General features: G+C 30.0%; 1 protein-coding gene across 5 annotated transcripts in view; it reads right to left on the bottom strand.

Annotated features, from left to right (window-relative positions):
* Mtd (TLD domain-containing protein mustard) overlaps positions 1-26222 on the bottom strand; it is a 71583-nt gene that overhangs the window by 44247 nt on the left and 1114 nt on the right. Inside the window, exon 1 of one of the 5 annotated variants that reach the window (XM_074259397.1) lies at positions 10201-10821. The exons of 3 other annotated variants lie outside the window; for them this stretch is intronic. In XM_074259397.1, coding sequence (XP_074115498.1) covers positions 10201-10334 — 134 coding nt within the window. In that variant the 5' untranslated portion in view covers positions 10335-10821. Of the gene's footprint in view, positions 1-10200; positions 10822-26222 lie in introns of those variants that run through there. One more of the 5 variants, XM_074259406.1, reaches the window with a different exon arrangement.

The following is a 26222-nucleotide window of genomic DNA, read 5'->3' as shown; positions in this document are numbered from 1 at the left end:
CGAATTCCGTCGGGCAATAAGAAAATAACATTCGGATAATAAAGTAAATAAAGTAAATAATAAGAGTTGTTGAAGTATTTTAATGATTGCGCAGAGTATTGTTCCCCAGCTAACACGTGGAATGAATGTTTAATCGTGAAAATTAACCAAGATTCTTTCCCCATCAGATTTATTATACGGTGCATAAAGCATCTGTTTTAAATCTTTGTTTCCTGTCGCTGTCGGGTTCATTGGAATTTTTTGCATCTGCGTCAACAGCGATATAAATTTAAATTTAAATTGATAAATATTTTCCGTAATAATGGAATCTCGAGTGGAAATAATTGGATGGTTTTTTTAAAATAGACGCCCTGAGGCGGGATCGAACTCGGTACCTTGCGTTGGGAGTCTGCGTTGTCTGTTTCCAACCAGAAACGGTTGTTTGAATCCCGGTATTTATAAGTATTTATAAGAGGAGTCGATGCATGGCTAGAGTACTGTAAAAATTTATAACGAGTACATTATTGGCGCTTTATACCAACAGGTTTGCCTTTTTTTTGGTTTAAAGAAGTCAAGATGCGCCGCAGATGGAGAAACCTGCTTCTCTTTCGAATCTTCGCCGGGACATAAGTGTACGAGTGGTTTTCATTCATTGTGGTTGCGAGGCTTAAAATAGAATTCCCGGAAGGCTCATTTGAGAAAAATACTTCAAGCATTGTCATAAAAGTCTTTCATTTTTCCTTTTTCATTATTTCATGTTTATTTACGTTGATAAAAAAATTTCTAATCATTTTTTTTTTTTTTTTTTTTTTTTAAAGGAAAAATTTAATACTGTTAAAAAATTAATTAGTATTCCTTAAAATAATTTTCTTCGTTTAAAAATTTTTCTCTTAAATCTTAATTAATTTTTTTTCAACGTAAATTTTTATAAACTTTTATTTAGAAATTCTATCAAATAAATTCGCTAAATAAAATAAATAATAAAAATTAAAAAAATTATTTTTTGTGCCTAATAAATTCTCTTCAACTAAATTAATTTATAAACAGTTAAATAACTTTAAAAATTGGAGCTAATAAATATACCTTAAAACTTTATTATCTCTTATTGAGTAAACTATTGTCTCGTAAAAGTAAAACTCGGCTGTTTACACTTTTATATATATTTTATTTCGTTAGACAGTCGAACGAAGCTAGCCCCTAATATAAGTTCACTTTCTTGGCTCTACTAGCTCCCTTTGTGTGCTATGTGGAAAAACTAAATAACCCGTAAAGTTAGTAACAATGGTGAAACCTTTACTTCAAAGTCTGTCCGAGTAGAGTCTTGTTTGAAAAGTTTATCACGAGTGGTTTTATTTCTGCGTAAAACTTTTCTGGGTAGAATAAAAGTGGCCATGGCTCTCGATGCCAATCTTTATGATTGAGTAAATATTCTTACACGAATTCAGCTGCAAAAATTGCTTTTAGATAAATTTATTTATCTAAAATATTAAAAAATAAATATTTTTAATATTTTTGCTTTCGATATCAGACGATAATAAAATATATAAGTCCAAGAGTAGTCGGGATTCGGGATTGAGGATAAGAAGTCCTTTTATTCTGCTTGTAACTTTCAATTGATATTATTCAAACTAAAGCTGTAACCTATTTTTTAATGCCTCTTTTATTTTTATGTAATCCATTGATATTTTTTTCAGTAAATTTTTTTGCGACATCGAAATTTTCGTTTTTATCCGATTAGATTTTTATTAAATATTTAAATTTGCTACAAGCTTCAATAATATTTAAATAATTTCAAACCAAATTTATTTTTAATAATTGTTAGTTTATTTTTTTTTAAACCTTGGAAATTTTTGTCAAATGTTACACAAGCTTCCAAATTTAAAATTTCCGGCCACTGATCCAATTAAAAATTATCAAAATTAATTGAAACTAAACTCATTAAATAATACTTTTTATATTCAACATTATAAATCGTTTAAGTCAAATTTTCTAATCAACACTTTGATAAAACAACCAATTATAAAATCATTCTAAATAATTTCTCCTTCGCGGGCTTTAAGTAAATAAGAAAATTACAAATTTTAATTCGAATTTAGTATTGAAACGTTTTATCCCAATAGTTTTCAAGGTTTGTAATTAGAAATTCTTCACAAGTTTCTGTTTCGTAAAGTTTGATCGTAAAAACTAAAACAGAATAATTGTTTAATTTCAGGGCCTACAATTATTCAATCCGTAATAATAATATTTAGAATTTTTTAATAAATAATAATTATTGGGAAAAAAAAAAAAAAAAAAAAAAAAAAAAAAAAGTCTATATAAATTTAATTGTAATTAAATCAATTTTGATACCTCACATAATTTTTTTATTAATATCAATAAAATTTATGTCACAGATTTATTATAGTGATTAATCATAAATCCCCGATGAAATAAAAACGAAGGAATCTAAACATTAATATTAATTATTATAATAATAATAATAATTAATAATAAGCTAAAATCCAAAGAAATATTTTCGGTAATTCTCAGCAAAGACAATCCCGCATTAAATTCGGTAAACTTTAACGGACGTATTAAGCCTCGCCTTCCAATAAATATCTCAGATTATTGTTTTGTCAATATTTATTATCTAATAGACTAAACCGCGTGTTGCATGTACAAAGGCACTTAGATATTTTCTGAATCTATCCCTTAAGTATTGAACAATAATTCTTTGGAATTAAAGGTGTTGCTACTGTGTAACATAATAGTAAAATAATAAATAACAACATTTGTATTATTTACATTGCATTAATAAATTTTTTCGTTTTTTATGATTATGAATTATTTAAATCCACAATCCAACCGCAGGATTTCATTATGTATACATTTTTCATTTCTATAATTAGAGTGAATAAATTTGAAATAGTTTTTATAATATTTTTATAATAATAGTTGTTGTTATTTTTAATGAAAATAGTTCCTAGTCTTCCGGTGAATAAAAGCTTTTCAAGGCTTAGTCATTTAAACATTTTAAAAGATAATATCGGCTTTAAATTCTTGATAAAAATTATTATTGTTAAAAAAAAAAATTTAAATAATAATTAATAATAATATGTTGCATTATTGTAAATGTAAATAAAAATGTCAACATTATTAATGAAGATGATCTAAAGCAATTAAATTTTTTATTTCTCACTTAATGTGAACATCATAATGTACATATGCATTGACAAAGCTGCAAATTAATGATGAATAATGAAGTTATATTTTCAGCACGTTTCTCCGTAATGTTATGCCGACATTATAGCCAACTGACATGTGTTGTGTATCGTGTATCCTATATCGGCACCTATATATATATATATATATGATAATGATAATAATAATAATAATAATAATAATCGTAACAGTCACAAGTTATGTTGTCCGCTACCGGATGTAATTCGATGATCGCTTGACAACCAGATGTCTCAGAGACACACGATGCATTATTGAAACCAGTGACACCGAATACGCAAGAAATACTGTTAGTTGTTACACTTTGTTTATAAATCAATTTGAGAAATCAAAATTAATATCTAAATTTTTTTTTTTTTTCTCCCACTGACTTGGAGAATTTATAACTCTTTGGAATGTTCCAATTCAATTATTTTGTTGTATGACTTTTGGATTTATTTATTTGGCCCTTCGGGTTTGCACGGTAAATTTTGGATGTGAGCACAGGACAGTTGATGACAAATCACTGAAAGAGGAAAGAACTTTCACTTTGCAATTGAGAAGTTAACAATCCTGTTTTAAATCAAGTCAACTTATTCGGTCTAATTAATTGATTACAAGATGTCGAGTTTTAATGAGGTTGCAAGACAAGTAATAGGACTAAAATGGTTTAATTATTCGAACAAAACCTCTAATACGGTAAAGTATTTTTTTTTTTTGCAACTTAAAAAAAATTAATTTCATTCAGAGAAAAAATTTCAAACCAAAGAAATTATGTCAATTGAAATAAAATGCATACTAAAAGTCATATTAATGTTTTCGTGTCTATTCAAGCCTATTCCTACCGCTCGTACTTCCTTAATTAAGTTATCGAGTTGGTACCAAAGTAGTTTGAAGACACTGTAGTCAAAATTGAGTTACTTCATTTAATTTAACAACGGTACTCAAAATTCTACTAGTTCAACAATTTCCATAATTTTGACTAACCAATTTCAAAAAGATTAATTTAAAGTTTTGGCTAAAAATTTTGCATGCTTTAGAAGTTAAAATAATTTTTTTTTTTGGAATCAAGATGCTTATCTTGTTAAAGAAAAAAAAATTGCAGATGATTAAAAATTATTGATCTATCTCGTCGGCTGTATTGTCGCAAAACTCGGGATAATCAAAGTTTCTTAATAAGAATACAAGTTGAAACGCAAAACGTCGACGGCAGGATACTTGAGAGAAGATTTTAAGTTCCGCCGAGGATACAGATTACTGCATTATATACATTTATATAAAATATATAGAATATTAAACGTGACATTGTGGAAAATAGGTCAAATGCATATTATTTGTATCTACATCAGCGTGCATTTGAAAAGGTATACCTGTGACAGAAGAGTCGTCAACGTCATATAAATCAAAATATTTAGCGAACTCTTTTTGCAATTAAATCCCGTTTGACATTGACATTGACCTTTTCCGACAGCAACAATACAATCGTCGATGCTTTTTTCCAGCTTTTAGTTTGCTGCTACAATAGGCTTCATTTTTTTTTTTTTTTTAAAGGTTAATCGAAATGAAAAATAACTTCAACGATGCGTATCTTTAATCTCTGCACATTTCGGGTTAAGCTTCATTTCATCCCCTAGACCTTTTTTTTTTTTTTTTTTTTTTTTTTATTTTTATTTATACCCTTCTACTCGGTTGATGATATAATAACGGCGGGCATTTAAAATCCAAGGATGGGTTTTATGTAATAAAATCCCGGTTAGATCCTATTTACCTGGCTGAACAGTATGTCATTGTTATGGCTGCTCTACACTCCACTAATAGTCTAATGAGTTTAATTATCCTGAGATATTAAACCACTGGTAAATATATATTGCATATAAACATAAAGTATACACTTTAATTAAGTTTTGTGTTGCTTCATATATTGTTTTACATAATTTATTGCAATAAAAATTAATTATTTTTAGAAAAAATATTTTTCTTATTCAAGAAAACAATTAAAAAAATTCTACACTAGAAAAAAAAAAAAAAAAAAAAAAAAAAAAAGCGCCACCTGTTAGATATTTTTTGAACTAATTTTAACTTCCAAAATTGGTAAAAAAGAACTTGCCTAAAATTAAAAAATGATCAAGAGGAACTTTGCGAGTTGTTTTAATTTTTTAAAATAAAAAATCATCGATAAATTTGAATATCAAATTGTACCGAAGGTTATTCAAGCCTCTTGAGCAGATGAATAGGTCTTTATCCTCAGAATTAATTCAAGAGAACGAGTAAGCAATTTTCGAAGGTCAATTCCGAAGATATAGACCATAGAGTGTGTACGAAACACTGACATCTCAAGGAATGAGTTATTGTTGCCTGAAAAAAATTCTGCACAAGCTAGAGTTGATAAAGTTGAAGGGAGTTTCTGACGGACGTGTCTAATGTGTTGAGAAATTAATCCTCCGCAACGGGAATCAGAAGCAATTCTGTTGCAGACAGCCCAGTAAAGTCCAGAAAGAAACCTTACCTCGAGAGTTAATTTCTTTCGGCGAGAAAACGTCCCAGGGCCAGAAGGTCGCGACTTGATTGCTTCTGGTATTCTTTATTCCGTATATCTGGCACAAAAAAGTTTATTTTCACTCTCTCATTTGATTTAACTACCCTGGAGCTCGAGGAATCTTGTTTATCCGATCGAACCAGAAGCCTTTCAATCAGCGGATCCCGGCAACAATTTCAGCCCCGAGTTGCTCCTAGTTGCTAGTTACGACACCAATTACGTGAGTTGTGTAAACAAATAGCGTTATTGCTACCCGGAAAATTTATTTAAATGACCGACCTTTCTGGGTGTCTCGTAGTTTGTGCGGCGGATAAATCCATAACTCGATTACGCAAATGCCCAAAAAATTCTTCAAGCGGCCTAACGCGATCGATATAGCAAAAGTTTACGACTTATAGTCGATCTGGTGGAGGTTCCACGGTCTATAGTCTCTAGATCGAGGGTAACGATGCGATGAATATTCGGACATTATCCTTGATGCCGATGCTATCGCTGAATGACTGTATTAGGCGACCTAAATTGCGCAGTGTGGCTTCAAGTCATTTCCTTCCTCTCTTGTTAAACTCTATGTGGATTCTAATAAATAAATATATATATATATATATATATATATATATATATATATATATATATATATATATATATATATATATATATATATATATAGCACACATATTTAGCCTATGTACATATTAAATATGTACAAATATCTCTTAACCTCCTGTTCTGTCGTACACACGCTTAGCAGACCGCTAAATAAAACCAGTCGACCTTTGTAAATTTAACAAGATCAAATTGAAGAATTCAGCCCTGCTTTCATTTCTTTCTATAATTTTATTATCATTATTAAGTTGATCAATTTTCAAAAATATATAAAAGCTATCGTAAAAAAGATTATAAATTTACGACACTACAGCCAGCTGTACACAACTTTCTTTATGTCCGCCGTAACGTAAAATGTAATAAGACTAGGAAAATTTAGTTGCGCTCGTTTTATTTACTACCGACAAAATATGTGGTAAAAATACTGTTTTGTATGATAACTAGATTGGATTTTACGTTACACAATTTTGCATAAATTTGTCCTTGACATTTCTGATACAATACTAGCATAACAATTTCTAGCATAACTAAGAAAAATATTCAAACTAGATAAAGTTACATCTTCAGAAGGTTAACCTCAAAATTGACACACTTATTCAGTTTAAATTAAGAATAACTTTATATTATCGCCCGTGATGAAAGAATAATTAATTACGAATATTTAAATAAATTAATATCAAGAATAAATAAATAAATGTCAATTTTTCTAGAGGTTAGACAGTTTGAGATATTCTTGGAAGACCCGGGTTCGATTCCCCGGCAGATTTTATTACTTAAAAAAAATTTTTTTCAACAATTTGATTGATGATTACCGTCCAATTGAACATATTAACATCTGTCAACATATATCTAAGCAAAAAATGGCCAGCAAAAAAGCAGATCATCTCTAAAATGAACAATCAATCCAATCAAAGCGAAAATAATTTATTAGGCCGATTTTTAGCCGATTAAAAAAAAGGATATGGATAGAAATTAATGGATGACTGTTGATCACGCGATCATCACTCAGAGTCAAAGTAAATGCGTTAGGATATGCGTGTGTAATCCAACGGAGAAGATTATAGCAAAGTATATATCTGTATAATCGTTATTATAAACTTGGGCGAAAGTGTATCTCTGTTGTGCTCTCAAATGGGAATGGAAGGTAATAATCCAGGCCAAGGTCTTGAATTCGTGCTCGCAAACTATTATACATAACAGCCAAATGTCTGATTTATAAACTTTGATAAAACGTTCCTGGAGTTGAGAGCAAGGCCTCATTTACCTTTTTCCATTTACCCTTTCCTCCTGAGCTTTGCTTCTTAGCAATCAATTATAAACGAGATCACTACGCTAGTAGTTACACTTTACATGAGTGACATTCTACATCAAATGATTAATAAGAGCTCCACCGCTAATTTATTATCTGATAAATAATCATTTTTTTTTTTTTTTTTTGCATCTCCAACATTCGACACAGTGATACAAAATTCAGCCCGCTTTTTAGATTATTTTTTATGCTTGCTCCAACCGGTTTGATATTTTATGCCAAGTACCTACTACATCTCATATTTGTACGTAATTATCGTAACTTTAATCATTAAAGTGCACTTATTTTATTTAACGGCCGTTTCAAACATTGCCAGTGATCTTAATAAATTTTACCGGCGTTCAAAGTTATTAGCGCGAATAATAATTATCGCTTTTAAATGGCATTTTATTGATTTTAATAAATAAAATCAATGCTAAATAACATTGTGTTATTTTATTTATTATTCTTGACTCTGAAGCAGCAATTCAAAAATGCTTATCACATTTATTATAATTGAAATGCCTGCCTTGATACATTTATTTTCTTTTTATTTGCATTAACACAATCTTAAGAGATAAAAAATCCATCCGCTGTATTTAATTTTATATATATGTATATATGGGAGGTATTGTAAATTTTTCAATCTTAATTTAACCGAGAACTGGTAAAGATGCACTTGAGTATTAAATATTAATATTCTTCCAGGTCTTTCAAGAGACGCCCGTCCTTGGTTCGATAACGACCGAGATAAAATCTAAATCCTCATTCATTCGTCGTACGTGAAAATAGCAAATTCAGCAAAACATAAATCCACTTTTTTCTTCGATAATTTAATCATGAAAATTTTTTACCTCTATTAGAAACGTCAATAATGCTTCAACATTAATGTTATCTAAGCTTAAGCCACGGTTTTTTATCTGTGTAATAAAAATTTACGAAACTCTTCTTTGTTGTGTTCATTAATTGTTGAAATTGTAACTTATTAGGCGTCAAAAACACTCTAAGGATGTATTATAGGCGCCATCTATTTTTCCATTTCTTTTTGAGACATGGAAAGACTTTCTTTTTGAGTTTCAATTCTAAATTTTTAGAAAAGAAAGCAAAATAACCGCATTTATCTTTATATTTCATAAGAATAATATGGGTCGTCATATTCATGCTTATATTGTCAGTTAGCAGCAACAATAAAATGAAAATTGATAAAACGAACAATAACCATTTTATCAATTCCAACAAAAGACTCAAGTCATTCTTTCCGTCCGTCAATAGACTCTACCAGAGTTGTCCTCATAAATATTGGATAGGCATAGACATAAATGTCGACATGCTCTGCATTGTCAAAAGACAAACTAAAAGTTTTGTTTACAGTTAACATTTTTTACAATAAATAAAAATGTAAAAAAGAGCAAAGTAGTCGATACGTCTGGCCTATCAGATACATCAAGACTTGTCGCGTGTCGCTTTGTCTCGTTAGAGCTGGTGGCAAGGTCGCTATTTGTTGGGATCTACTCAGAACGTTTATACGTGGACGGTGAACTACACAACTACAAGTTCTTCTGGTAGACCGCCTAACCACCAACGTGTCCTCGAAATGCCACAAAAGGTCTCCATTATATCTTTCTCTTACGACGCAACTTCATTCCATGCCTTTCTACCCTTTCCAGCATCACCAGGACCAGAAGAACCCTCTCCGCCTCTTCTCAGATATTTTCAAGTGATTCCATTGGGCCAGACCCTTTGACGTCAATTTAAGGGTTACACCCTTGAGTTACTGTAACAGCAAGTAGTAAAAACGATGTCTCCTAATCACCGAGCTCACCGAAAGACAAAACACATGCCCAATAAATTTAATTTATTCATTTTAAATCTTCTACCTTACTATGAATAACAATGAGGACTTGATACATTTCATTTGCATTGATTACTATTAATCAAAACGGTCAACTACCTTTATCTCTGTTTTATCACTTCCTCGAGTTATCGCCCGCAGTTTCTTTTTATTATTTCTTATTACACAGTGGCTTTTTAATTTAAGTAGTTCCGATACTTTCACTTCGTTCCACGTTTTTATCTAAATATTTTTATTTTTAGTTAAATCAAGGCGCTAGAGCCACCTAGCGGTCTCTGAGCTAATTAAATTTCGAATCGTAGGTAACGCAGCTTTCTATACTCTTGTAACTTGTTCCAAAAAATTATTGTTTTACTGTATAAAAGATGAATTAATTTTCAGAAATTATGTTTTTGATTTGAGAATTTTTATCTTGAATTAAATGAATTTTTTTTTTTTGTGCAGAATTTGCAACGAAAAATTTATTAAATTTATTTCAAGTCTAATTTCATGTTAATTTTCCACATTTTAGTATTTTAAAAATTACTAACTGAATTTTATAATCAAAAATAATAATAATCAAGCTAATTATTACCTCTTAACCTATAAATTTTTAACTAAACAAAGACACTAGCGTCATCCAGTGATCCTTAAACTAACCAAATTTTATTCCTCGGATAAAAAAGTTTAAAACTTCAAAATAAAGAAAAAAAAAAAAAAAAAAAAAAGTAAACAAAAACAAAAAGAAAAAGTGAGAATACTCACTGCCAATTAAATCCAGTGGTGATTCCATCCCGAAGCCGGTCTTTGAGACTCCTTTGTCTTGATGGCGTACTCGATGGCCCAGGACTGTTTTGGGAGGTCCTCGGTGGGCCATTACCCCCCGAAAACAGCGCCATTATTCCTTTTTATTTTTATTACCTAATTTATTTCACCGAGTTTTATCTCTTGGGTTTTTACTAAAACTACCGGGGAGCTTTTTCGCGGACCACCACCAGCTCCCTATTTTATTTTTATATTTTTTGCAACTCCTATTTTATAGAAAAAAAGATAAAGTTCTATCTAGAGGACTATCGATCACTCTTGAAGTAGCTCGACGATCTGACATACCAGAGCGTCGATACAAACGTTCAATCACTTAAGCCTTTAGCTTTGTAATTATTATTATTATTATTATTATTATTTCATCCGCTTAAGCTTCTTACGGATATTAAATATTGTTTTTAATTATTTTCGCTTTGTTTTGTTTGCACACGCACTTTACCACACCACCAACTTCTCTCTTTTGTTTCGCGTATGTTTGTCTAGAACAGATACCATACGTTGCTGGCCATAATGTTGTTGATTCACCTTTTCTCAGTCGTTTAATTTTAATTAATTGACACACTGCCAGTTACACTGTTTGTAAAACATCATTACTTTTTTTATCATCAAATTAAAGCGACCGGAAAGCCGCGATTTGCTTTGATTTTATATTAGACAAATTTAAGGAAACTTTTTGCTAATATAATTTCATTATTATCAATTGTTTCGTGTTTTATTTGATAACACCGACAGTCAGAATATTTTATTACGATTCTGAAATAAATATTTAATGCGTGTTAGTTATTTAAGACGCTCACGATCACGGGCTATGATAATCTCAATACTGATGTGACTCGAGGAAATTTCTGGCACGACTTACTTTATAAATAGACTTTATGGATGCTCGATTATTTAACGAGTTAAATTTGTTGTTTGTTGTGTAAAATTGATGTTTGTTTTTTCTACTTGCCAAATAATTCATTTTTATAAAGATAAAAAATATAAATTTAACAAGTAAATAATATGCTGGAAATATTTTACTCTTGTGTTTGTGGAAAAAATTTTCGAGACATTTTTTATAGTACTTAAAGTTTGAATATTCAAGAAAAGAGCTTTAAGATAAATATTTTTTTTTTTTTTTTAAATGACGCAAAAAGAATTAAGTGACTCAAGGAAGAAATAAAAGTACTTTTTTTTCTGTCACGATTTTTTTAAGAAGAAAAATTGAGCTCTCAATAGAGCGAAAACAAATTAATGCTGGAAATTAAAGAAAGCGGATATTGAAATTTAAAAAATGAGCTTTTACTATTGGATTTTTTTCCGGTAATATAACGCTTTTAAAAGGGGTGAATTAAAGCTATTTTTTTTTATTAATTTTAATATTTAAGAAATTTTCCTATCAGTGCGTATCTCTAATTTTTCAGCCAAAATTCTAAAGTTCTATAAAATAAAAAATAAAGTAAATTTTTCTCTGAATAAAAAAAACCCGCGGCCAACTATCCAGAAGCAGGTAATAAAAATTTTTAATTAACTCATAGAACCTTTAGCAAGTTCTTGAATAATTTTCAGGCTCTTTAACTTTTCTTAGCTATAAATAAAAATAATAAAAATGTAAAACAAGTGATCGAAGAGCGAATAAATCTTCTCAAGTTTTATAATTTATTTTTTTCTTAAAAGTAATCTAATAAATCTTTATAGCATGAAAACGTGACATTGAAGATTTAAAAGAAATAACCCTGAAAGTTTAGCTATATTTTTGAGTGGTTTAAAGATAAGAGTACAACAAGTATTGACGAGGAGAAGCATAATGGAGGACACTGAATGCCTTTGAGCTCTGAAGATTACCGTGGTATGATATTTATGTCGATGAAAATCAAATGAAGATGCAAATACGCATCAGAACTTAAACGGAGATTTCCTCTGATGACATCCATCCGGAGATCTCAAAGAGAGTACATAATATAGCCTCTATATTTCTTCCTGAGGTATTATACCCTCGATGGGTATTAGTATGAGCTTACAGCAAGCACACATCATACAAATACAAGGTCAAGCTCGAGGCTTATATTACCAACTAGGAGTATTCCTATCAACATTATAGTTTCTCTACTTTTACACCCGTGTTGTATTCTCCTCTTTGTAATACCTTCGAGTAAGCGAAGAGGCAGTACCTACTAATGCTAATAGCAAGGAAAGTAAGAAGAGGGAATCCTCATCTTGTTCGCTATCGAATGCTAAAGCTTACCTCTGCTCGTCACTGAACCAACCACCCTCTCTTTCTCTTTCTCACGGGCTGAAAGCCCTGTATTGATCCTCATTCAAACCGAAACTCATCCAATCCTCGTCTACACCCTTCTGTACTTATCAACCACCTCCCCTCACCTTCCCTTACATTACCTACTTTGCCGAATACCTATTCCAAATAAATAAATCCCACAGAGTTTATTCAACACATTTAACCAACTTATATTTTTTCACTAAAAAGACTGTCTGTGGAATTTTACAAAGTTATCACAAAAAAACTTGGAATATTTTTTTAAGAAAGATAAAATATGAAAATTTTGCAAAAAAGAGAAGAGATAGAAAAAAAAGTTGGTACAAAATCTTGAAAATTATATACTTCCTTAATTAAAATCCTTAATTAAAAAATTGTATAAGAAAAACTTTTTATCAGAATCCCTTAATTAGTTTAAAAATATTTTTTAATTAAAAAACAGAAGTACCTCAGAGGATTAATTTAAAACAAAAAGGATTTTTCTATATATATAAAAGAAGGAATTTTTTTTTTTATAAAAGCGCTTATTGTCCGGGTTCTGAAATAATTTTCAATATAATAAAGTAAAACACTCGTCCTTTGTTTATTTAACTCTCTCCTGTTTGTATCGTAGCAATTATGTACCTCGGAATAAAGGTTAAATAGAAAGTGAAAGACCTTGGGATTTTCTTGAAGAGAAAATATTATCGTGGAATATCACTCTCTGAGTAAACTAAACATTATATAACATGAACAACAATGATCAAAAAATAACAAGAGTTATATACACTTATAGATATACTTATAGAAACATTTATAATACACGAATAGAAGTCTTATAGCTCTCAGTCTAATATTTACTCCATCAATCAATCGCCCACGTCCTTCGTTTATGCGGTAAAAAATATAAAACAAACTCACGCCCAATATTTATCACTTTTCCTTTCACGTAAATTATTACATCAGGTGGAAAGGAAAATTCAAGTTGGGAAAATTTATAAAATGGGTTTTAATAATTAATCGAGCTGTAGTTAAATTTCTATTAATAGATTTATAAATTTATAAATATCCTAATGGGTGTCTGATAAAAGAGCTGCCATTACTACTGATTGTCTGACGTAAAACACGGTGCCTACTGGTTGGGCAATCCTCGGGGCTGCACGCACATCTGCAGCAAAGAATAGAATTAAACGGAAGTAGGTCGAGATAGGGTAATCTGTGCTATAGTAGCAATAGCAAGGTGTCCTTTGCTTTCGGTTATAAAAAATCAAATTGGCAAATAGGCACAGCAAGTTGCTTTAACCTCCGTTATGTCGATCGAGAATTTCCAAATATTTAAATAATATCACTCGTTTTAAAGTTACAAGATTATAATTAATATCAAGAGTTTGCTAATGAGTGTTATTTCAAGTTTTAAGTTTCTCTTAAAGCCACCACACCTGGGTGAAGATTAATTCACTGGAATTTTTTTGTTTAGGAAAATTGAAGCAAAGTTTTGATTAAATGATTAAATTATTTGCAAGAAATGGGTTGATTGAAGTTGTTTAATAATTTTAAAGATTCTCAAAAGTCAAATTTAAAATTTAAAAATCTAATTTTCTGCAATCGAAAACGATGAACTACCTTTCGCCACCTATCGATCGCAGCGGAACTATCCAAAAAATTTTTTTTATTGGTCTTAAATATATTTTTTAAATAAAAATACTCTGTCTATCTTTTTTCCAAAAAGTTAGGCACCCTCTTGTTGCGCGCGCAGAAGAGTAAAAGCGCGATAAGGACACTCGGATATTTTTCCGATATTTTAATCGTCAAGTGAGTGAACAAAGCGAAAAAGTCGGACGTATGGCAGAGCAAGAGGGTCTGCGGGAATATTCGCAGTTGATGTCACTAGGAGGAGGAAAAAGAAGAAAAATAGCAATGGAACATATCCAGGCGATTGCAAAGCCTGATTGTGACCGTGATGACGGCCTACTTTCTATCCCGAGCAGAGACAATTGTACTCTATGACGGAGGGGTGTTTCGTCTACCGTGTAGCCGGGGGGACTCGAGACAAGCAAAAAAAAATTCTGGGGTATATCATGAATTTAAGAGCCGCTGTGAGTGTGTGGGCGGAGGGTGACGTCAAGGTCAGCTGAAAAAATCCGGAGATTAGCTGACCCCATGTTTCACCTTTTTTTCGCCTATGTAGTGTTTGCTGTTGATGTTGGATGTTGTGTTTTTTTCCGTGATTAATGAATGGCAAATAGTTAATGTTAATTTATACGATAACTTTGTGAGTGTGAATTGAGAAAAATGGGCGTTGAGTAAATAAGAAATTGTGAGGTAATAGTGATAAAATTCTAGAGCTTTGAAAATGTTTGCTTTGTAAATAAATTTTTAAATAGGACTGTGATAATTATTTTTAATTTTTATGTTTTTTAAATTGCGTTCTAAATATTTAAATTGATAATTAATTTTGGAAAAAAAATTTTAAAAACTAAAAATTAATCGCGGTATAAAATTAAATTTTCTCCAGATAATATCTTTAATTTTTGTGTCTGGATTAAAGAAATTTCTATTAAATAATTTTTAGCGATTTTTTTCCGCATGAAAATTTTCCGAGTGACATAAACCGTACTTGCACAAGAACATGAGGGAGTTAAACTAGGATTTTTCCCTCAAATGTATTTTCTCCATGAGTTTCACACTCATTACCCAGGAAATGTCAGAGCCGGGCGTGTTAAAAGCCAGCAAGGCATACGGAAAAGTACCCAAGGGCCGTTGGAGAAAAAAAGTAAGCAAAGCGAGAGGGTTCATTTGCAGACTGACCTATCGCACCATCTCCGAGCGCACTATCAACAGGACATATAAAATAACAACGTGTCCTATCTATGGCCGGTATTGAATTTCACATGGATCCTCAGCACAGTTTAACTATAAAGGGCACTCCAAGGAGTCTGCTCGAATTCCGGATCCTGCTACTGTTACGATCCTTTTTCTTCTCGAGTTTATCTACATATTTACTTTGTTTCCGTCTGTTAAACTATTCCAATAGATGTCGGTACATTCAAACTAACTTCTATTAAATTTTACATGATTAATTCAGCTTCAACTCCAATTTGACTTTTGTTTTTTTACGACAATTTGCATTTTTACTAGTAATTTTTTTTTTTTTTTTTTTTTTTTTTTTTTTGGAAAACCACTTGCGGTTATTTTCACCGAATTTAAATGGAAAATTGTTTATTTTTTTTTTTTTATAATTTATTAGCAAATAAACTTGAAAAATTGTGTAAATTACCGAATTTTAAGCTTAGAAACCCGGCAGTGCCTAGCGCCAAACATATTAAGGCGAAAGTGGAGATAAGTGACGTCACATATCCCCACTCACGCCCGAAATAAATGACATTATCGAAAGCGTAACTGTATTAAATGAATAGAGAGTGTTTAAATATTTTTGGTGTTGATATTATTTTTATAAATGTTTGAAAGAAACATTGAAAAAGGTGTTTGAGAAAAATTGAATTTTTTAGTGTGAAAAGAAATATTTGCACTACCAATTAATACCGACTGTAAAACCAGATCCATATAAATTCACGATTGCGTTGTATTAGTGCATTTGATAAACAGACGATAAAATTTTTATAGTCTCCGGTGGAAGGAAATAGTGCGTTATCCGAGCTTTTAAAGTAGTAACATCTATTTTTATCTGTATCTTCAAAAGTACAGTTACGCCAGCGACATTAATGACTGAACGAGAGTTAAATTAATTACCTTACTGGGGAATAAAAATAAAACGTCATCGTAAAAAATAACAATGATACGAAACAATAAGCCCGAAAGTTTCCATTTTCCCCGGAATTTAATTACAATACGATACAAAAAAAAAATAGGACTTTATATAGAATGTTGGAGTATAAAAAGAAATTTTTGAATCTGAAAAGGCGTAAGCAAAGAACTCCGACCCTCGACAGGGTTACAAAAGACGCTTTGATCTCCGATCTTGTCAACTGACTGGCAAGTGATACCAGATATTGAATAACATTTACCAAAGCGACCCTAAGTGTTGATTGATGCCCGATACAAGCTTCTGGCTGCTGGCCACTGGGCCAGGGTGTGGTCATGGCCAACTGTCACAGTCTAATTAATCCAACGCAATTACAAATTACCATATTAGTGATAAATGCTTATCATTATTATCAAATTTCGCTTTTTGTACTGCCTGACTGAGGAATTACATCAATGCGCTTATTTTGTATGTAAAATTCAACCCATAATTAATTATCAGGTTAAATAATTATTTGTTGTGTATTATTGATATTTTGTACTATTCAGCGCAATGATAGGGGATAATTAATCAGTGCTTCGATTTTCGACTTTGCTTTTAATTTGATATCTCTAACAGCTTGATGCTAATGGTTTTTTGTTTTAATTAATCTTTTATATATATATATATATATATATATATATATATATATATATATATATATATATATATATAGATTTTTTTTTAAATTACAATTATTATTTTTATTGACTTGAAATTTTTTACAGAATTAAATTATCCGTGAAGAAAATTAATGTGCAATTTATAATCTAAAGAAAGATTACAAATAAAAAATTTCTTGAAGTAAAATTAAAGATTTTCTGAGCAATCATGAAATTAAATTTTTAATCAAGAAATGCTTGTTCAAGGAAATTTATTTTTTTTTTTTTTTTTTTTTTTTTTTTTTTTATTCTAAGTATGTACGGATTAAAAATATACCTCATAAAAAATTTGTTGAAAATAATTTAATATAAATAAATAAAATAAATCACGTGGATGATAAAAGCACTCTGAAATACCAACGTGTAATTTAACTTAAACAAACATATTTATTTTTCAGAAATTATTAATATGAAAAAAAAATTTATATCATATTCGTACTCACTCGGATATTAAATTTTAATATGAAAATGATTTAATCGCATAAATAAATTTATAAAATCAACCGCCCTTAAAAGTACCAACAAGCTGGATTTTATTAATTTCATTTAAATATTTATAAACGCGTTCATCTTCAAAGCCAATAAATATAATAATGTATTCTGATTAAAAAGGATTTAATTTCTCAACAAACTATTACGGGAAAAAAAAAAAAAAAAAAAAAAAAAAAATAATTAATAATACAATAAAAAACTGAAATATTTATTGTCCCTCGGATCAATATTCGTGTAATACTGGAGTTTAAATTGCTCACTAACAACATTATTTAAACCAGTTTCTCTTCAGTGCGTTTACACATGTGTGACAAAATTTCATTTAACGAAATTGAGTCCTCGATAAATTACAAGTAAAACCCGGGAATTATACTAAACCGTGTTCGAATCTCAAAATTATCTGCATATATTTGCACTGTCAGTTGAATTACGGTTCAATTTTCTCAACTGAATGCGATCAATGGCAATTCTATTTCTATTTATATTTTATTAATTTTTAGCCGTAGAAGTATATACTCGCATTTCAAACTACGAATTGTTTTAATAACCAATTTGAGATTAATCCGCGCTGTTTGTTCACTTTTATTTGCGAGACATGAAAGAGAATTATACTTGACATTTATCTTTATTTTTTTTAATAAATATTCATTTTAATTAAAAAGACAGAATTTTTATTTTGATTTTTATGCAAACAACCCCGTGTGTGTTTATTGAGAAAAACAAACATTTTTTTTCATTTTAGACATTAATATATCATATTATTCGCTGTTAATAAAAAATGGGATGATGAATTTTTCAATAAATTCTCTACCTTATAACTTTTATTAATATCGAACGTTGCTGTTTGTTTTTATAATTAAAAATCAATTAACAAAATTATAATGTTTTTTTTTTAATTTAATAAAAATTCTTTTGATATGATTTGTTGATTTTTTTATCAATCTAATATTATTAAAACTACTGATTGATAATAAATATTAATATGAACATCGCTAATAACGTCTTTACCGTAAAAATCCGATGGGAATCGGTAAAGTTTGGAAGAGGGTGAATGTTGAGGGCTGAGGGTAAGAGCAAAACTGAAATTTCATTAGCAAGCTAGCCGGAACACCGTGAAAATCGCTGAGCCGACGCTCATGTGATTCAACCACGATCCTAACCACGATAAAATTGATCAAACTCCCGCAAAAAAGATCAAAAATTGTAAATTTTTTTTTTTTTTTTACGACCAAACAAACAGAGTACAAAATTAATATAAAAAAATAATGGAAAGAAAAAAGTGACGAGGGCTTGAAAAAAAAAATAATTTTCAATGCACCAGCGACTCTTTTGTTATTAAAATTCACCCGGAAATATTGAAGATATTTTTAATATTACAAGTAGCAGAGGGAGATGAAAACTAGCTTTTATTTTTATTTATTTTTACATATAAGAAAAATTTAACATTTTTTATACGCATAAATATTAAATTATTGTTATCTATATTATTAAGAGAATAAAAAAAATTTTTTTTTAACTTTTATGATAATAAAACATTTCAATCTGAAAAATTTTATTAAAATTAAATTATACATAATTTGATTGAATAAGTGATTGATATAAAATAAATAAAATTACAAATTTAATAATTATGACTTGAAATATTATTATTATTATTATTTTTGTTAAAATAATCCTGTATCAATGTTTAATTTATAAAAAAAAAATTTTTTAGTATTTTAAAGTGTCTCTACGCGTCAAGAGCTGAGGGTGAAGGTTATCATCCCTCGCTGGCACGATTCCAGCAGCAGACGGCATTCAAGGAGTTTACCTCTTTCTCTTCCCTTTCCCTTTTACTCAACTTGAGAGTAGAGAGTAGAGAGTGGAGAGCATACTATATATATATATATATATATATATATATATATATATATATATATATATATATATATATATATATATATATATATATATCTACTTTAGGGTGAGCATAACCAACCCCCGGTTCTCAGCTCTTATCACTATTACATACAACGAAAACTCAGTACTAACGAGACGCATTTAACTGGGAATTCAAACCCGATAAAACTTGTCAAACTCTTTATCTCTTTTCCTCTCTCTCTCTCTCTCTCTCTCTCTCTCTCTCTCTCTCTCTCTCTCTCTCTCTCTCTGGTATTTGTATTTTCTTTGTTTACACAGAAAATGCCAATTTTTTTTTAATAGATTTCTCAAAAGGTTTAATCTGTCAGAAATAAAGTGACAAACAGCTCGTGTGACTTATATAAGCGACCCCTCATAATCTTTTATCACCCTACACCTAATTATGTAAACATGACGTTATCAAATAATCGTTAACGGGAATCACGCGTGTAATCAAACGATACTGGGTATTTAAATAAATAACTTAATACCAATTGTCGCTCAGGGATCGGTCAATTATCATTTTTTAATTTTTTTTATTTTAATAGGCCATTAAATATTCATTTTTTTTTTAAGTTTTCGGGGAAAAATGCTTTGTAATGCTTGATAATGGATTAATATATTAAAAAATTATAATTTTTTCTTTTTAATAATTTAATTTAAAAATTTTAGATTTATTAAAAAAAAAAAAAATCACAATTTTTATTGTAAAAAATAAAATAAATTTTTTAATTCCTTAAAAATTTATTTAATTAATAAAAAGCTCAATTTTCTTTTAAAAAATTTCAATAAAAATTTTTTAATTAAAAAAAAAGTCAATTTTTCTTATAAAAAATTTTCCAACAATAAATTTTCATAAAATACCTGTCTAAAAAACTTTTTCCACCCAAAAAAAAGAAATAAAAAAATAGTAAAAAATTTCCTCAAGTCACCCCATATCTCACCTGTCGACGTAAAACCAAAACAAAAGTATTAAAAACTCGGTAAAAAAATCTACAATACAATACAATAGAAAAGAATACTCGTGGAATAAAATAGTCTAAAATATTCTAAAAGAGGTTGAGCGCGAATAGATAAACAACAATAAAGTATAATTTATCTTGGAGTGGTCATCCCCGGGAATACCGTGAGTGCGATGATACTGTGAGAATTGTCGCGAGGTAACTGACGTTTGTTTGGAGCCCTCGGTGGTGATATTCCTCCCGTAGAGGCGCACACCTACACACCTACATTATAATACTCGACACTACACCCCTCACCTCAACGGAGAACGAAAGCGCGCAACCCCCGAACGGTCAGAACGGCCTCATTCTGCCGTGCGTCGCTCCACCCTCACTTTGCTCCACCTTCGCGAATAACACTACCTTCTACCTTCATCCTCATCCCCCTGGTCCTCACATCTGATTCCTCCCTCTCTGCTTCACTAAGAAATAAACGAACAAACTCGACTCGTTTGGTGACACAAATGTGCGAAATCTATGCTGAGAGACAGAGCTATCTTTCTCCCTCCCTCCCTCTTCATCCTTTTATATTTATTTTATTTATATATTTATACTCTTATCTTCCGATAGAATCGCTTCACATAAATGCATTTTATTTATTTTATTTTTCTATTCGTAAAACACCTGCACACTCGCACTTTTTCCCGTCTCGTGTCCTGGATTTTATCTACATTATATCAATCATTTTCTATTATTCCCACTCTGACACACCGACACCCTACCACCCCCTGCCCTTCCTTGACTTCCTCTGGCTCATTCTCCTCTAGTCTTATCCTCATGACCGGAAATTTTGTCTGACCTAGTTATGTCAGAGAATTAATTAAGCTCATCGATATCGATATGTATTTTTTTTTCATTTTCATTTTGTAATGTTTGGTAACAACTGTTATAATATCCTTCATTTTATTATTTAATTGAAGTGTGGAAATTTTTTGTGGTATTAATTGACATTTAGTAATTTTAAATTGATTTTATTTTACAATTTAACAAGTTATTATTTAATAAAGGAAAATTTTATTCATTTATTGATGGAAAAAAATTTTTGAATGATTTTATTATAAAAATTTAAAAAGATAATTTCAAAAAAACAAAAATTTAATTTTATAAATAAATCAACGTGTTTAAAATTTAATTTCAGCAATATGAAGATAATAAATATGATCATGATTGCATTACTATCGATCATGAATATTTTTACAGGAAAATAAACAAGCCTGTAAATTATTGATGAAAAATAAAAATAAAATGAAAATTGTATTGAGTAGTGAGAGTTTGATAAAATTAATGAAGAAGAAAAAAACGGTAAGAAATAGGGATAGTAACAGTATTGGTCGATCTTGCAAGGTCGCGTACTGTGTAATATCGACAGTCTTGAAGCGGCCTCTTCCTACACCCTACACCCTACCCTCTCTTGTTCTCGAGTGCTGTATACATCCACACTGAGAGGAAGGCCCGCCTCATAATGTATACACCTCCCAGTGGATCGAATAATTCATCCCTCTGTTCCTCGCAAGAATTCCAGAAAAACAGAGCAAGAATAAGCGAAAGTATCGTCAAAATAATAAAAAAACCGCTAACTCGGTTTATAAACAGATCTATTTATAATTTTTGCAGTTTATTCAAGGCGGAGTAATGTAATTACAGTCAGGATGAAGTTTTAAGTGATAAAATTATTAAAAAAAATTTTTTTCAGTCGAAATTTTTTATATTTTTTTATTTATTTTTAAAATTAAGATAAAAAAATAATGTTCGAATTTTTGTCAAAAAAAAAAAATTATTCCACGACCCTATATCTAAAAAAAAAATAAATAAAGAAAAAACTAACGAGGTGATTGGTTGGTATTTGTATTTTTAATGATATGATGAAAAGTTTATTTGGAAGTATTAATAGAACACGATACTTGAGACACGCTCAGAAGCGATTAACCACGTGGATTACGTGACTGTTGATGAGATATCCGGATTTACGACACAATTGAGCCAAGAGAATTGCCAAAACAATAGTTGTGGGGAAGAATATTACAGAGCCTAGCTAAGCCAAGAAATAATGTTTATCATCCAAAAGCATTTCCCCTAGATCAATTACGTCGCTCATTAGACCGCTTATTAACACGATACGATAAGACTAACCACCATGACTGGCTACAAACATTTATTTGAATTTTAGATTACAATACAAGTCTATTAAACTCGTTGCTGCTTCGTTATAATTTATAGTTAATTGTCATCTCAATGAAAAGGCAATAAATGATTGTGAATAAAAAGGATGTCAAGTGTTTGATAAGATAAAAAAAAAAAAAACCCAGCTAAATATTTAACTTTTTTATCACCTGAAACACATCTCATAAATATCTGAATGCACGAGGCCAAGGGAGGAGACTACTAACCGCGATGGGCGATTGCAAATGCACTCTAATCTATGATCTGGTAAATGCCACTTGGTAATCTTCCTTTTTTTTAATATGTAACTTAAATATTCGACGTGTCTTATCAAGGTTTGGTTATCCGTGATGACAGTTCGCTTTAAAATTTAATTCTGTTGCTCAAATTTACATTTTATAATATTTTAAATAATTATAAGCTGATCTAATAAAAAATTTATTTAATTATATTATAATCCATGAAAAATACCAAAAAAAATTTTTTAAATTAAATTTATACCTCAAATCTTTCAAAATAATTTTAAATAAAAACTACCACTTAAAAATTAATTAAAATTATTTTTTTTTCCATAAAAAAAATTCAAGATTCGAAAAAAGTGAATTTATGTTAACACATTATTTCCCACCACGGGCAAATGAATATAAAAATATATATATTTATATTTATTTCCGTCCTCGAGGCTTTCAACACATTGACATCCCTTTCCTTCTCTAGATCATAGATCTACATAGATCACATCATACATCACATTACATAACATAATATATACACTGATATACATATATATCCTATACCTTACGTCCCTCTTTAAAAGCCAACAATCAAATCAATAATCATTGAATTTTTCCCCTAGTTTCCATTTGTAACAGTTTCATGCCTTACTAACTTTGACAATTTATTCATAGGAGTATGCAATCGAATAACCACTTTTATATGAATTATTACTGCTACCATTACCATCATCAGTTCATAAACGATCATATTAATAAATCATCAACCAGGATTATTACCAGAATTAATCACCGACAAATTTTATCTCTATAGTTAATTTAAAATTAAATATACAAAAAAATATTACTCAAGTCGGCCGCGATAGCCGTGCGGACTAATGCGTTAGTCTGTACGGATATCGTGCCGATAGGCGCGGGTTCGAGCCCCAGCGGTTGTTAGAAAATTGATTTCAATAACAACCGCTGAGGGTCGCTCTAGTTAGCCGAACTGTACTGATCAGGTTTTCTGTGGTTTTCCTTGGTCACTGTGCTAAAGCTTAAATGGGCAGGCACAGGCAAATGCGTACAGTACCTGTAAGTCGGCCACAGCCGCTACCTCGAACGCATTAAGGTGGGGTAGAAATCTACCTCACCGAGAGGGTGAGGGAAAAGAAGGAAATAAATGTGGTAGTTACTAATGTATAAAAACATAGTAAGAATAGATGAGAGACAAATGTGGAAGTAAAAATAATCCCCACCTTCTCCTTGTAAAAACACACTAAGGTTGTATACAAGTAAAAATCACATTTATTTAATATTACTCAAAATTAGCAATTAGTAATTAACGTAAATATGAATAATAAATTAATGCGGGTTACAACCGAGTGTCCAACGTGAAATGAACAAAACCGACATAAATGTAACGTGTAACCCAGTTAGAGACAATGTTGGAAGAAATATGACAGCCGTATCGACTAGTCCAACACTATTATTATATATAAATATACATTACAATGGTATTAAATTCATATGTGTATAACACTATTTCATCACATATATGCTGAATAAGGTGAGCAATACTCGGAACACACTTACAGACTCGATAATGCATACGTGACATCTCAAACTCGGACTAAAACTTTTACGAAATTCTATAACTAAATCTGCGATATTATATTTTATATGTTATAACTGAACATATATACACTAAATATAAAGGTATCCACGTTCGGAGACCGAACGTCTGCAACTAAATTAAACACTTGATGAAACTCATAACTCAAATCATTATTTATAACTTATATTGCGATTTGCGATACAGAGTGTGCATTGTTGTCAATAAAATTTATTGGTAAATCTTATCGGTTCGCCCAACAGGAAAAAGTAATGTTAATAAAATTTATTTCATTAAATGATTAATTTATGTTATTTTAAAAATTTTTTAATTTATTATTTTTGACTTAAAAAAAATTTTTAAGTGTTTTTTTATTTGTCATTTAATTTTGGAACATCGACTAGTTTTGAATATTTGATGAAAAAATTTTTTTTAGTTGAAAAATTTTATGGAAATTAAATTTCCCATCTGAAAATTTTTTATTGCATTATTTTTCCTTGTGAAAATTCTACTATAATTTTTCACATTAATTTATCTCAAAAATTTTGTATTTTTAATGTGAACAAAGCTAATAAGCATATAAATAAATAACTAAATTTTTGTAAATTTGATAAAAAATAATAAAATCCCGCAATCAGTCTTCAACCTCATAGATTTGCCAGCAATACAAATAATTACCCAGAATAATCAATAGCAGCTGTCTTACACATGTTTACATAAACAATAAATATCTTAATAACGTGTTGTCATGTCATAGACCGTGGTGATATAATAACAAAGTTGATCTGGGTTTAGCTCATTCCGTTTAGGCGGAGTGTGTAGTAGCAGTCCACCATTAAAACCATTACCGCGTCGATTCCTCCAGTAACAGTGTGTGCGAACGTGCATTGTATTGCACTGACAATAGCAATTGCACAAACCCATCTATCGGGGATTTACCCGTGGTTGTTATACCTCTTGACGTTTCCCGCGCCAGAGAATGTGAAACTTCTCTTGACCTTGACCTGCGCACTCTCGGTCTCTTGCGACCGATAAAATGGATACAAAATCAATGCGAACAGCCGACCGACCAGATAGTGTGACGCACATTGTTGTACTTGTCTATGTTATTTTTCATATAAATAATAATTTTTATTATTATTATTCCTAGCTTCTTTAATTATTCCTCCAATCCTTGATCTCTAATTTTAAACTTCAACTTCTACTTCAGTGATAAATCCTCGACATAATTTATCTCAATGAAAATTAAAAAGCTCAAGACTTAACTACCGATTATCAAATAAAAATTCACTTGGTAAATAATTAAACTTAATAATTTTAAAAAATCCAAATCAGTCGGCAAAGTCGGTGTCTATCTATAAATTATTCTCGCTGATAATTAGCAGATGTCTAAAAATTATTGATTGTTTTTTATTAATTAAATTGCAACTAAAAAAATATTTTTAAAAAATTGTACTTGAAATTTTTCAAATTTTTTACATGTGACAATTTTTTTTTTTTTTGTTTAATTAAAATTTTTTCAATAAAAAATTTATAATAATTTTTTTACTAAAAAAATTGTCATTTATTAGAAATTTAAAAAACTGTAAGTGCAATTTTAGAAAAAAATTTTTTTGTTCTAATTTAATTATTAAAAAAAAATTCAAAAATTAAAAACGTCAGATAACTTTAGTATGATACTTACATGATGTGTAGAATTGAGCGTACTTAAATTTTCATTGCAACTTAAATAGGACAGCCGATTACAGTGATAATAAAAAGCCTAGCGTTTAACTAAAGACAAAATTCATAAGCGCATCAAGAGGGTTAAAGGACAACTGTCCATTTAAGCATTACATGCCTTGTAAACTGCTATATATAATATATACCGAGGACTGAGGACTGGA

This window comes from Cotesia typhae, unplaced genomic scaffold, assembly GCF_013202065.1.
Source record: "Cotesia typhae breed Kobodo isofemale line unplaced genomic scaffold, CoteBio_Ctyphae contig_11, whole genome shotgun sequence".
In the NCBI taxonomy this organism is placed as follows: Eukaryota; Metazoa; Arthropoda; class Insecta; order Hymenoptera; family Braconidae; genus Cotesia; species Cotesia typhae.
The sequence above is the reverse complement of the archived record's forward strand: the minus strand, read 5'-3'. Positions and strand labels throughout refer to the sequence as shown.